The sequence below is a fragment of the Felis catus genome, chromosome A2 (assembly GCF_018350175.1).
Source record: "Felis catus isolate Fca126 chromosome A2, F.catus_Fca126_mat1.0, whole genome shotgun sequence".
Classification (NCBI taxonomy): domain Eukaryota; kingdom Metazoa; phylum Chordata; class Mammalia; order Carnivora; family Felidae; genus Felis; species Felis catus.
The window spans coordinates 30,126,834-30,141,110 of NC_058369.1; the positions used below are offsets into that span (position 1 = coordinate 30,126,834).

At 41.5% G+C, this 14,277-nt stretch overlaps 1 protein-coding gene across 28 annotated transcripts in view; it reads right to left on the bottom strand.

Moving 5' to 3' along the window:
- CADPS (calcium dependent secretion activator) overlaps positions 1–14,277 on the bottom strand; it is a 478,503-nt gene that overhangs the window by 120,040 nt on the left and 344,186 nt on the right. For all 28 annotated transcript variants that reach the window (XM_045051795.1, XM_045051797.1, XM_045051798.1 and 25 more), the window contains one exon: positions 1,199–1,300. In XM_045051795.1, coding sequence (XP_044907730.1) covers positions 1,199–1,300 — 102 coding nt within the window. The remainder of the gene's footprint in view (positions 1–1,198; positions 1,301–14,277) is intronic.

Consider the following 14,277-nt stretch of genomic DNA (forward strand, 5'->3'; position numbering starts at 1 on the left):
CGTGAGTTCGAGCCCCGCGTCGGGCTCTGGGCTGATGGCTCAGAGCCTGGAGCCTGTTTCTGATTCTGTGTCTCCCTCTCTCTCTGCCCCTCCCCCGTTCATGCTCTGTCTCTCTCTGTCCCAAAAATAAATAAAAAATGTTGAAAAAAAAAATTCAAACTATCTCCTAGGCGTGTGTCCAGCTGAGTGGTCTGGGGCAAGTTCCTTAACTCTCTCAGCTTTGGTTTACTTTTTATTTGAGACTGTGACAACGACCTTACAAAGTTGCTCTGGGAATAAAAAATCGAGTTAATGCCTAACCAGCCATGAGTCCTGTATCTTGGCCCCTAGGAAATGTTTAAGAAAAAGGATCAGTTTATTATTATAAATGTTCTTACTATTTTTGAGTTACTATCTCAGGATCTCTAGTCTACAAGCACCAGTGCAGCGACAGAAATGTCTAATTTGCTGCAAGGCAGAAGCGGGCTATGTGGTGCAAGGCTGGACTTGGACCTGCTCGCTGTGTCAAGGGCGCGGGGTAGAGTCAATCTGCCAAGGCAGATCTAAGTTTCCTTCTTTCCCTGAGTAGACGGCTAGCCCTGTTTCTGAGGCAAGAGAGAAGGTGGGCACTCTCATATGGATCCCACTGCCTTCCTTCCCTGTTCACGTGATCTGATTCACAGGAGTTTTCACGGGTTTAGGAACCTTGTACAAATTTCACATTCAGCTTCTTAACAGAGATGTAAAAAATGGATTGATGACCAGGGTCAGCTTGCAAAAGGAGGGCTCTGTTCTTTTAGTGGAAGTAGAATGAGCTGAAGACGTCAAAGTCTCCTGGCTATTGCGGAACCCTGTCCTATTGGTTTTCATTTCCATTCAGTTACCTTTTTTTGTTTTTTTTAGAGGGATGGAGAGCACAAGGGAGTGGGGGACAGGTGCAGAGGAAGAGAGAGAGAGAGAGAGAGAGAGAAAGAGAGAACGAACCCCAAGCAGGCTCCATGTTCCTGACATGGGGCTCGATCCCACAACCCTGGGATCGTGACCTGAGACGAAACCAAGAGTCAGATGCTCAACTGAGCCACCCAGGTGCCCCTCAATTCAGTTATTTCTAAATATCCAACGTGTCACTGACAGGTTAACAGTTTTAGAAAGTCAAGCCCTTTATTTGCCCCACCCCAGTCTCACCCTCTTAATTAACCCCTCAACCCCAGATCCTTACCTAAAATGTGTAATCTGATTTTCCAACAGAACTCGGAGTCTCTCTTTGATTTCTTCAAAACGTTCCTTCTCTTCAACAGTCACGGTTCCGATTCCATCAGGCCTGAAAGAAGACATGTCATGAAGTGACGGGAACCTCATACACTGACATCGTCAAATCACATCTCTAGCAGGAGGAAACTGTCCACTTCAGAAAAACAATTACAATGATCGATGTGACCTTAGGAGAAGTCCTGCTTTTCAGAGGTGGCTACTAAAGGGCACGGGGTATGCTGGGGTTATCTTTTGGAGACATTTGTAGTACTGTCGCTCATTTATTGTGAAGTGGTAAAATGTATAAACTGGTGGCCAGAAAGTCCAGTTTCTAGACCTTTTGTTTGGCTCATAGCTTCTTAAGATTTTTGAACTATTTGCCAGCATTTTTTTAAAGTTTGTTTGCTTGTTTGTTTATTTAGAGTGTGGGAGAGGGGCAGAGAGAGAGAGCATGCGCGCACAAGAGAGCGAGAATTCCAAGCAGGCTCTATTTGCCAGCATTTTAAAAAGTGTATTTATTTACTTAGAGTATGGGAGAGGGGCAGAGAGAGAGAGAGAGAGAGAGAGAGAGAGAGAGAGAGAGAGAATCCCATACAGATTCTATTTGCCAGAATGTTTTAAAGTTTATTTATTTATATAGAGTATGGGAGAGGGGGGGAGAGAGAGAGAGGGAGAGACAGAGAGAGAGAGAGAATCCCAAGCAGACTGCACATGGTCAGCACAGAGCCCGATGCAGGACTCGAACCCATGAACCATGAGATCGTGACCTGAGCCGAAGTTGGACACTTAACCGACTGAGCCACCCAGGTGCCCCAATTTGCCAGCAATTTTTAAAGTTAGGAAAGTTTTACAACACAATTCTTTTGAAAATTTGGAACAACTGGCATTAACTGGTGAGTAACAAGTAATAGCTTTTTAATAGGGGCAGGCACTTAACTGTCCACATCTCTCAATTGTATTAAATATCTCTCTTGTAGGCACTTAGGTTTGGGACTCCTGAATTACGCACACAAACTTCTAGAAAAAACAGGTGCCTTGTAAATATCTGTCGTTTTTGGTGTTAAATGTTCCTAAGTGACTCAATATCTAGCTTATATTACAGATGTTCAGATTCTCTTAAGCACTAATGTATTAACTGAAGAACAAATTAGAAGACGTTGGGGAAAGTGAAAGACATTGATGAAAGAAATTAAAGAAGACACAAATAAGTGGAAAGATATCCTATATTCATGGATTGGAAAAATTAGTATTGTTAAAATGTCCAAACTACCCCAAGCCATCTACAGATTTAATGCAATCCCTATCAAAATTCCAATGGCATTTTTTTACAAAAATAGAAAAAAACAATCCTAAAGTGTGTATGGAACCACAAAAGACCCAAAGAGCCAAAATAATCCTAATAAAGAACAAAGTTGAAGACGTTGCAATTCCTGACTTAAAAGTTTATTACAAAGCTTTAATAATCAGAACAATATGGTACTGGCATAAAAACAGATGCACAGACCAAGAGAACAGAGCTGAGAACCCAGAAGTAATCCCTGCATGTATGGTCAACTAATATTTTAGACAGGGGAGCCAAAGATGAACAATGGGAAAGAATAGTCTCTTCAATGAGTGGTGTTGGGGAAAACTGGATATTCACATGCAAAAGAATGAAACTGGACTCCTATGTTGCACCACTCAGAAAATTAACTCGAAATGGATTAAAGACTTAACCATAAGACTTGAACCCATAAAAATCCTAGAAGAAAGCATAGGGAAAAAGCTCTTTGACATTGGCCTTGGCAACAATTTTTTTGGATACAACACTAAAAGTAGAAGCAACAAAAGCAAAAATAGACAAGTGGGGCTACATTAAACTAAAAAATTTCTGCACAGCAAAATATAAAGGTAACCTATGGAATGGGAGGATATACTCCCAAACCATCTATCTGATAATAGACAACAGAAATATAGAAGTCATAAAATTCTATAGAAAAAACCAAATCATTCAATTAAAAAATGGGCAGAGGACTTGAATAGACAAATGGACTTGAACAGTCTTCCAAAGGAGACATACAAATGGTCAAAAGATACATAAAAACATCACTCGTCATCAGGGAGATGCAAATCAAAATCACAATGCGATATCAGCTCACAATGGCTAGTATTGAAAAGACAGCAAGTGTCTGCAAGGATGTGGAGAAGAGGGAGCCCTTATGCACTGTTGGTGGGAATGTAAACTGGTGTGGCCACGGTGGAAAACAGTATTGAGGTTCCTCAAAAAATTAAAAATAGTACTAACACATGATTTGGTAATTCCACATCTGGGTATATACTTGAAGGAAAGGAAATTACTTTCTTGAAGACACATCTGCACCCCTGTGTTCATTGCAACATTATTCATAACAGCCAAGATATGGAAACAACCGAAGCGTCCACTGATGGATGAATGGATAAAGGAATTCATGGATAAATATATATAGGATGGAATTATTTTTATATGATGGAATATTATTCAGCCATAAAAGAAAGGAAATCCTACCTTTTGAGATGACATGGATGGAACTTGAAGGCACTACGCTAAGTGAAATAAGTCAGACAGAGAAAGACAGAAACTTCAAGCTCTCTCTTACATGTCTAATCTGAAAAAGTCGTACTCATAAGAATACAGAATAGAATGGTAGTTGCCAGAGCCCAAGGGCTGGCAGAAACAGGGAGCTGTTAACTAAAGGGTACAAACTCCCAGCTATAACATGAGTAATGGTACTGTATTTATATACTTGAAAGTTGTTAAGAGAGGAGATCTTAAATGTTATCGCCCACACTAAAAAATGATAATTATGTGAGGGGATGTAGGTGTTAATTAACCTTGTCATAATAGTGATTTCACTATATATATATATATATATATATATATATATATATATATAACACACACACACACATATACACACACACATATATATATACACACACATACACACACACACACACATATATATATATGATCAACACATTAGATACCTTAAACTTACACAGGTTACATGTTAATATCTCAATAAAGCTGGGAGAAAAGAGAACAAACCACATATGATGCGTTTCCATGCTAGTGAACTACTGGTCATTTTAATAACAAGAAGGACCCTAGCAAATATAAGTAAATTCCAGTTTAAACCCAGTATTCTCATATTTCTAAATTGCCATCAGGTTTCCACACATTTTTCCTATTTGCTTTGGACTGTTCAAGTTGAAAATACAAAAGGAAGCTGCATATTTATAGCCCAAATTTATCTGTGCCAAATTAGACGTGGGATAATCTGACCCATTCAAAGACTTCAGCTTCCCAGATCCCGAAGTGACTTGTTGTGACTACTGGCTGAGCCAGTTTGCAGATTGGCGTGTCACCATGAAACTTCTACTGGAACATTCTTCAGTTTGCAAATGGGAAGTCATCTTGAGACCAAACAAATGGTCTTATTTATAGGTCTTCTCAAGGATCCAGCATAAGTTGGGAAAATCCTGTATACTAGACCAGTCTGACTGCACAAAAGACTTGGCAAATGACAGCAATGTACCTCCTGTTAGGGGTTAATTGGTCAGCTTCCCTTCTTTATAAATACTAAAAATTCCCCACTTGGAAAAAAAAAAAGAAAGAAAGAACAAGAAAACTTCCCCTCCCCCACATTATTAAAAACACCCCTTAACAGTAAAATTCTATAAAATCCATTTCTTCACACTCCCCTGAACTGCCCTGAAGAAGGCCAAATGGTAAATATCAGGTAGGATGTTGGAATATGAATATGTCTTTATTTTCATGTTTTCTTTTTTTAATTTTTTTTTTAACGTTTATTTATTTTTGAGACAGAGAGAGACAGAGCATGAATGGGGGAGGGACAGAGAGAGAGGGAGACACAGAATCGGAAGCAGGCTCCAGGCTCTGAGCCATCAGCCCAGAGCCCGACGCGGGGTTTGAAATCACGGACCATGAGATCGTGACCTGAGCTAAAGTCGGACGCTTAACCAACTGAGTCACCCAGGCGCCCCTATTTTCATGTTTTCTAGATAAATCCTAAATGTTAATTTACAAAGTTTATTTAAAATTTTTTTCAAGATTTTTTTTCAGTAATCTACACCCAATGTAGGGTGAGAACCTAAAACCCCAAGATCAAGAGTCGTATGCTCTATTGACTGAGCCAGTCAGGTGCCCCTATTTAAAATTTTTTACATATGAAATGTCCATATGTAAATCTGCCCATATGTGAATATGTAGCTACATCTCAGGATGAATTCATTGGCCTCCACAAAACATAGGTGATGCTTTTTGGTGTAGTAACTTCTTATGTTTATAATCTACAACTTTCTATAGCTGTGGTTTTTATATTTAGATTTTGTTTACACAAAATACAACTCGCTAATGCACTGAACACGTTTATCTGATTGGCGTGTGCACATACTCAATTTGGGAAAGTGGGAGCCATTTTAGGAATTTTGTTTCTTAGCAGGGATTAGCCCAGAGATAAACGCTATTAAAATATAATTTACAAATCAGAAAGGGGCTTACAGATCACGGGAAAAAGCATGGAAATCATTTAACGTGGGAAGCCCAGAGGCGCATGTGGCTATTTTTAGGAGATAAACCTTCCTGAAGAAAATCATTCCTCACTCAGCAAGACTTCTAAGGCAATTATTAGGCAATAAGAAAGTAACTTTTAGATTTGTGTTTGAGATGATAAAAACTAAGCATTGAGGGTGTGTCTGGCCTTCTCAGTTAATCCTCACTACAAAGGGTATTATTACAAACATAAAATTCAATTATGTTTCTTTCCCTTTTGTTCTGATGATTCACAGTTGTGATTATTTAAGGTATCAGCAGCTTCCAATTCCCTGACAACCTCCGACTACTTTCTCAACACTATTAATCTCACTATTCTAAAAAAGTAAATGACAAAAAATTATTATTGTAGTCTTTCCTTAAATTTGTTTCTTGGGGCCCTTGGGTGGCTCAGTCCATTAAGTGTCTGACTCTTGATTTTGGCTCAGGACATGATTTCACACTTCGTGAGATCGAGCCCTGTGTCGGGGGCTGTCAGCACAGAGTCTGCTTGAGATTCTCTCTCTCTCTCTCTCTCTCTCTCTCTCTCTCTCTCTCTCTCTCTGCCCCTTCCCCATTTGCACTCTCTCTCTCTTAAAATAAATAAATAAACATAAAAAATTTGCTTCTTAATTGCCTATGTCAGTGCAAATAGTTTTAACTTAAAATGAATGCAACTAAGTTTATGTCTGTAAGGTAAATAGTACAGAATTGACCAACAAAAATAGGTGATTTAAAAAGTCATGATTTTGACATCGAATGCAAATTCCTTTGTAACTGCCAGAATTGCTCTGAAATGGTACTGGGGACAGACGATGTTATTTTACAAACTGAGGAAGAGACAGGCAGGAATAATACAATTTATTAAAGATCACAGGTGGTAACTCTATCAGTTGAAAAGTAAAAATAGGGCGCCTGGGTGGCGCAGTCGGTTAAGCGTCCGACTTCAGCCAGGTCACGATCTCGCAGTCCGTGAGTTCGAGCCCCGCGTCGGGCTCTGGGCTCCCAGAGCCTGGAGCCTGTTCCCGATTCTGTGTCTCCCTCTCTCTCTGCCCCTTGCCCGTTCATGCTCTGTCTCTCTCTGTCCCAAAAATAAATAAACGTTGAAAAAAAATTTAAAAAAAGAAAAGTAAAAATATCATTTTTTGTGTTTAATTTCACTGCATTTTTTAAAGTTTATTTATTTTGAGAGCAAGCTAGCGTGAGGGAGGGGCAGAGAAAGAGAGAGAGGGGAGAGAGAGAAAGAGAAAGAGAATCCCAAGCAGGCTCCACACTGCCAGCTCAGAGCCCCAGGAAGGGCTCAAACTCACGGACCATGAGATTGTGATCTGAGCCGAAATCAAGAGTTAGTTGCTCAACTGACTGAGCCACCCAGTTGCCCTTCATATCATTATTTTTGAAAATTCTGTCAAGTACCAATTTCTTTTCTGTTGTTCCCTGTAATTTGTCAATGGGAATTATACAGGCTTAGATTTCTATGGGTTTGCTTCATCAGGGTCACCAGTTGTGGGTTTGGCTTATCACGTTGGGGTCACCAATTGCGGGTTCGGCTTTTGGCTTTGTCCAGCAAAGCCAAGGACAGCAGAAAGGGTTACTCGAGACTCCACAAGTCAAGAGAGGTGAGAGGGAAGCTAAGGGAAGTCTCCCCAAACTGCTCTCAAGCTCCCGTATTTATTAGGCATAAATTATAGGGAAAAAACATTGCGCAATATGACAGTGGTACGGACCAGTAAGAAGTATAGAAACCATGCAAAACAACAAGGCCTTCCCAAGACTACACAAGCGCAGATGCCTAAACCAGGATGGAGGACAAGATAAGATATTCCATAGATAACATGGTCTAAGGAATTCATGAGCACAGTAGGGACCCAATCCCTAAACACACATTAACTAGACATTGGTCAGCTGTTTTCAGGATGGCCAGAAATCAGTGTAATGGATTCCCTATAATCTCCTCAGCTAGGACATAGCTAATTTGATTTCTCACAAATTTCTTATTTTTTTATTTAAAAAGATTTTTTTAGTATAATTTATTGTCAAATTGGTGTCCATACAACACCCAGTGCTCATCCCAACAAGTGCCCTCCTCAATGCCCATCACCCACTTTCCCCTCTGCCCCACACAATTTCCCACAGATTTCTATGGAGCTACTAACTGAAAATCCTGGCTCAATATTTTAGGGAACACTGTTTTCAGAGAACAATAAAATACTTTGCCTAGAGTAGTGGTCCTCAAACCCGAGCATGCCTCAGATTACCTGGAGGATGGGGCTGAGAGTTTGTTTTCTAACAAGTTCTCTGATGCTGCTGGTCCAAGGAGCCCACTTTGAGAATCTCTGCTTTAGATCAAGAAAATATCTTGTGGGTGGCTCTTCCAGTGGTTGAAAGGGTAGGTTTGATTCAGGATTCCCCAATTCCTTTGGATTGGAGTGAATCTGGAACCAGAGATCTTCTCCAAGCAAGAGGGTCCACTTATAAAGCTACGATCCCTTCTGGAAGTGGTGTATGTGCTATTTCAAAGTGCCATCCCAGGCAGTGCTGGTTGCAAAATAAGTAGAGGAACTGTATTGGTGTCTCTCAGAAGCCCTGCTTGCGTGTGTGTGTGTGTGTGTGTGTGTGTGCGTGTGTGTGTGTGTGTGTGTTTCTTTTCTGGAAACATTTGGAGGTGATTCTATAATTGTCATAAAACTGGCTCTGCATGGTGTTCCTTTCTCCATACTTTTAACACTTAAGGAGTCACAAAGAATGAGAGAAGAGAGATAAAGCTGGATTTTAAATTCCAAACGAGCAAATCCCAGGCTGAGATGTGTCTTTACTCACAACATGTGTCTAGGAACCCTGAATTTCCCATTCTTCTGTGTCCTGAAGGGTGCCTTTCCTGCCTTCTTGGTTTTTGGCTTCTTAGCACCCACTGTCACTTCTTAACAACTGAATGTCCTTCGGAAGAATGACCTTGCCCACACCGCGCATACCCTTGGGGAGAAGAGTAAACTGGGGTCCTGTTTCCTGCTGTTTATATACTGAGGGCCTTCCCACAAGCCAGTCCCCCCCTCTTATGGACACTGTGTGTCTAAGCTGGACTGTGACCTAAGCTCAGTCAACTGGACACACTTTTCTGGAATCTTTATGTTGAGTAAATAATGCAAAGATAGAAGAAACAGGTGGAATTGGCTCGCCCTAGCAGCTGTGCCCTGACCAGACAGACTGTCCTCACAGGTCAGTAGTTCTTAATCTTTGCCTATACTTTGGAACCATGTGACAGCTTTGACAGTCTGATCCTCAAACTCTGATTCAATTCACCTGCAGGGGGATGTAGACATCCCCAGGTTATCCTAATGTGCTGTCAAGGGTTGAGAACCGCTTTTGTCCTGTTTCCTACCTTTCCGTAGCTTCCTTTTTTTTTTTAATGTTTATTTATTTTTGAGTGCGAGTGGGGGAGGGGAGAGAGAGAGGGAGACACAGAATCCAAAGTAGGTTCCAGGCTCCGAGTGGTCAGCACAGAGCCCGACGCTGGGCTTGAACTCACGGACCGCGAGATCATGACCTGAGCCGAAGTCGGACGCTTCACCGACTGGGCCACCCAGGCGCCCCTCTGTAGCTTCCTTGACTCCAGTTTTCACCTCAAAAATGGAGAGGATCCAGACTTAATTTTTATTACTTATACTGATGTGAGTTCATAAAGCATTATCTCCTTTTTCCTAGAAGGAGGGGATATGCACATCATATAGTAAAATTGTTCGATGCCTTTGAACCTAGCTTGAGAATCTCTCTCTCTCTCTCTCTCTCTCTCTCTCTCTCTCTCTCTCTCTCTCTCACACACACACACACACACACACACACACACACACACACAGCGACAAGGAAATGTGGTCCTGGGCCTCCGGGTCCACCTAACTGCACACTGGCTAACAACTCACTTCTAGTATATCATGACCCTGCAAACTTGAGACAAGGTGCAGGACCAGTGCAGTCATTTTTGGAACCCCATGAGGGACAGGAAGCTGTTCCACCTGCAGGCCACCACTGCCACCAGAAGTAGGTCTCTCTGGCCACAACAGACTATATCACTTCTGACACAACGGGCATCTCCGGAATCCACCTTTCAAGTTTTCGGCAAACCATTTTCTCACTGTCCTTCACAAAGTTGACATTTTTGGCTGCACGACAGGAAAGATGTCACGTCGGCTGCTCTTCAAGTCCTTGTCACCGTGGTCAGTACCAGTTCTGTCACCTTCACTCTCCTCACACTCGCCCATCTTGAGCCATGTCACAAATAATAATTTATCTAGAGTTGTTGTGTCTTTTTTTTTTTTGTCAGACTGAAACTACCACAACCCAGCCACCCGTCTTTCAAGTTACTAGTTACGCACATTGTTCTCCCTCTCCTCAAATGCTTCGGAGCTAGACCTTGTTAATGGATGACTTTTATAGGAGGGATCTCATATGATTAAGAACTAGGCTTTTCATGTGAAACGTTTTATTTTGAGATCTGAAATTAGGTGTGAAGAATGCAGTCAAAGAAATCAAGCGGCACCGTGTTTCGTGAAAGTGACCTCATCTCCTTGGATCGTTCAATTGTCCCCCCACACCCAGGGAAGCACACAGATTCCTAGCATCTTGTCACCCTGCTGGTACAGTTCTCCACATTGTGTTGAAAGCTCGGCCGCAAAACCCTTGTTTGGAAGCTGAGCTATCTTTTCAAGAAGGTCAGAGGACTAGATTCATTCAAAGCTTACAGCAGCGGATGTGTTCTGGTATTGCATCTGTTTAGTGATCAAGTGTAGAACCCAGGTGTGAGAGAATATGTATGGGTTCAAAAGACAGAAGAGGGTCTGGTCCACTTCTCTGCGTACAGCCAGCTTTAAGCTCCAATCACTACCAACAAGGGGTAAAACTCCAGCTGAAGTGGGAATATACTTTCTCTCCAAATGCAAATGTCCACATATGCTGGTGCAGGCACCGTAAACATGATATATTCTCTCTCTCCAAATGGATGCATGCCTGCAGACCGCATTATGGATCCCTGAAAATGTCCTTAAACAAGCATGATAACTGAATCCTACTTGCTACTAAATTGTTCCAGCCCAGAAACACGAGAGCTTAAAGGGCCAGAGTGGGACAGAGTATCTTAGATGGTTCTTGCGATGCTCCCTAAATAGAACATGTAGACCAAAACACTCTCTTAACCTCTCTTTTGAAACGGATTTCCCCTAGCAACTCTTTATCCTTACAACTTTTAGAATGATACCTTTGAATTTAATCCAAGAGCGGAATATTTTCTTTTGTCTCTTTCAAGCGACTAGTAACTACAAATTCAAGATAACACCAAAGCATTATCATCTCAAAAGAAGACATCCCTGCTTGCTCATCTGGATGGCTTGTATAATCTCTAGGTTAATTATACACTGTAATTAGGACTCTCACATCCAATAGTCACTGCTTCATTATGAAAGCCCAGCCTTTCCCTTTCCTCCCCTCTCCCTCCAGCCCAAGCCCCTTTTCTAATTATGCCCTGATGCCCTGGGGCTCAGACACGCTGCTAAAACAAATATATCAAAGTGTTTGTATCACAAAGACTAAGATAGGAAGCAATAACAAGCAGTTTCTACAACCTTACAATTGAAGGCATTGAAGCTTCTTGAGGTTGGGTATTATTAATTTTTAAAAAAAGGGTTGGAGGGGGCAAAAATTTATCAGTGAGATCTTCTCTGACTTGTTTTCTGTTTTTCTAAATATGTAGCTAAAATCCAAACATATCACAAAGTATCTTTGCTCTCTATAAATATGGGGGTGATTGAAGTCTCTCTCTACCGATCAAATCTCAAAGAACATGGATGCTACTGATACAAGGACACTGGTTAAGGGGATGGTCCAGGTGCTGAATGAAGGGAGAACCCAAGAAGTGACTACAGAAGTCATATAAAATATATGCTTTGGAGGAAAGCATGTATTTCTTACCCCAGAGAGGGACCAATTTCCAAAATTGGTACCACATAGATTTTTCTCTTTGAGGAATAAGAGAAGAGATGGGTTTCTTTGTTTCCAGACAAACATAGGCAATTAGGCTTTGGATTCTATCCTCAACTCCCTATGTATAGACTTCTGAGTGGTCAGACCAGTAACATGTGTGGCGCTTTGGTATCACACCCACCCTGGAAAGTATGTGACATCTGAAAATATGCTTTTGCTCCAGTGAATTCATCGAACATAGGATGAGGACACACGCTGAAATTTTAGAAGGGAAATTCATATTACTTGACGGTTTGCCAGGGGACAGAAAGATTGCTCTGATGGGAGTTAATTCAACACATTTTACAAGATTTTATGTCTGAGTTGGAAAATCTGCTCTTCTCACGGGGAAACTTTCCTTTAGGAATGGAGTCGCATGGGTTAGAATTTAGAATAATCTAAAAAGAATTCCTCCTTGGGGTGCAGACTTTTACTTGAAATGTGTTTGGATTTCCTCCCACCCCTTCTCTTACAAGTACTTCCACTTGGTGAAGCTGCTGCTTTAGAATTTAGAGAGCATGACTCAGTTACATGCAAGGCCAACACCTGCTCAAAACTGGAAGGGCGACGAGCCACATATATCTGAGTACACTAATGTCATGTGTAAGTGTGTAACATTATATCAATAACGTGGGGGCCACTGTCATCCCCCATCCACGCCTGCCTGCTACTCAAGTGCCATATTCAGAGGTCGGTAAAACAGAACTATCCCTGCTACACAGTCCTCTCTCCCTCCTTTGGGGACAGAGAGTTAAAAGGCACTAGATATAATATCATAAGGAGTGTACATGTGTGACAGACAGAGGGAGGAAGGGATAGAAAGGTGAGATTGGAGCTAAAAAGAGACATTTACATGTGCAAAAATTATGGATTTGCTTCCAGGTAGGCATTCACAAAAAAGGAATGAAAGAAAACATTATGCAACATGGCTTGGGAGTGAGGGACCAACACTGGACATGGTGTTGCTGTGGTCCACAGGAGAGAAGATAGACGCTTGAACTCAGTAGTGGCAGTGAAGAAAAGGAGAAGTGGGTGGGCTTAAGAGATACCTAAAGGCATTGATAGTAACCGAAGCCTTGTGAGGTGCTGAGGGAGAAGGAGGAAGCAAGGACAACTCCCATGGTTCTGCTTGGGGAAGCTGGATGGATGGAATTACTCACTGCCTTAGGGACACTGGTGGGGCAACAGAGGAGAAAAATGAGCTAACTGGATTGTTCAGTACTTCAGATCTAACCCAAGGGATCACACAGTCTCTGCACACAGGCAGCACTGTGGCTCCAGACACGTCTCCCAAAAGAATCCTGGGACATGTTTTCAAAGATTTTTAGAACTCGTGCTCTCTTACATCTGCTTGCAGACTCATTAATCTATGCAGCTTACTTTGGATTGGGGCGGTTGGCATTATGGATTTGTTAATTGCTGATACAATGTACTTTCTACACAGGCCATATGTGAAGAGCAGCACTGGCATTCAAGAAATGTTAAATAATAATGTAAATGAGAAAAATTTCCAATCCCAATAATAAAGGGATCCAAGGAACATTGACGCAACTTGCAATCATCGGAGCTGTTTGATTGCCTTGTCACTGCGGGACAGTGACCAAAGTGATGCTAATCTAAATGTCATCTAGAAAGAATACTAAAAATATTATGGTGAAAATTAAGTACTGCAACCTTAGGAGCTGATTTAAAAATTAGAAGATATAGAGATTTACATCTGTGGGTTTTATGATCGCCAAGTGCAACCAGCTGAACATACTCACATTTCCTTTTTCTTTCCCTCTCTCTTTGAGAAAATGGGTTGTTTTTTTTAAAGAGCCGGCCCAAACTAATGTTCCCTCAATCAGCAGTTCTTAAACGTTGCTACATATTAGAATCACTAGGGGAGATTTTAAAAACATGATACTTCGGCCACATCCCAGATTAATTAAATCAGAGCCTCTGTGGGTGGGGCTATGGCATCGGCCTTTTTTAGGCTCTCCAAGTGATTTCAGGGTATAGCCAAGTTTGACAACCAAGGCCTTAACTAAGTGAGATCTGAAGAACAAATGCCTTAGAATTACCTGGGGAGGAAATGATTAAAAGTACAGAAGCCTGACTCCATCTAAGACTTGCTGAATCAAATTATGTCAGGATGGGATGTAGTATTCTCCATGTTAACAAGCTCCCTGTGTGATTGATATGCACACTACAGGGTGAGAACTACGGCACAAGGTGAAAATCAGTGGTGGCAACTCTTATGCCTTTAGACACAGGACAAGTTCGTGTAAAAGAAACAAAAGACCCAAGTAAAAAGGAGAAATTTAAGCCCATCATCTGGGAGTTTGGTTTTTTGGACTTTGTTTACAGAGGGCTGTCCTGTGCATTGTCAGATATTTAGAAACATCCCTAGCCTCTAGTCACTGGTGACAATAGTACCACCCCTTCCCTAGGTGACAATTAAAATGTCTCCAGACATTGTCAAA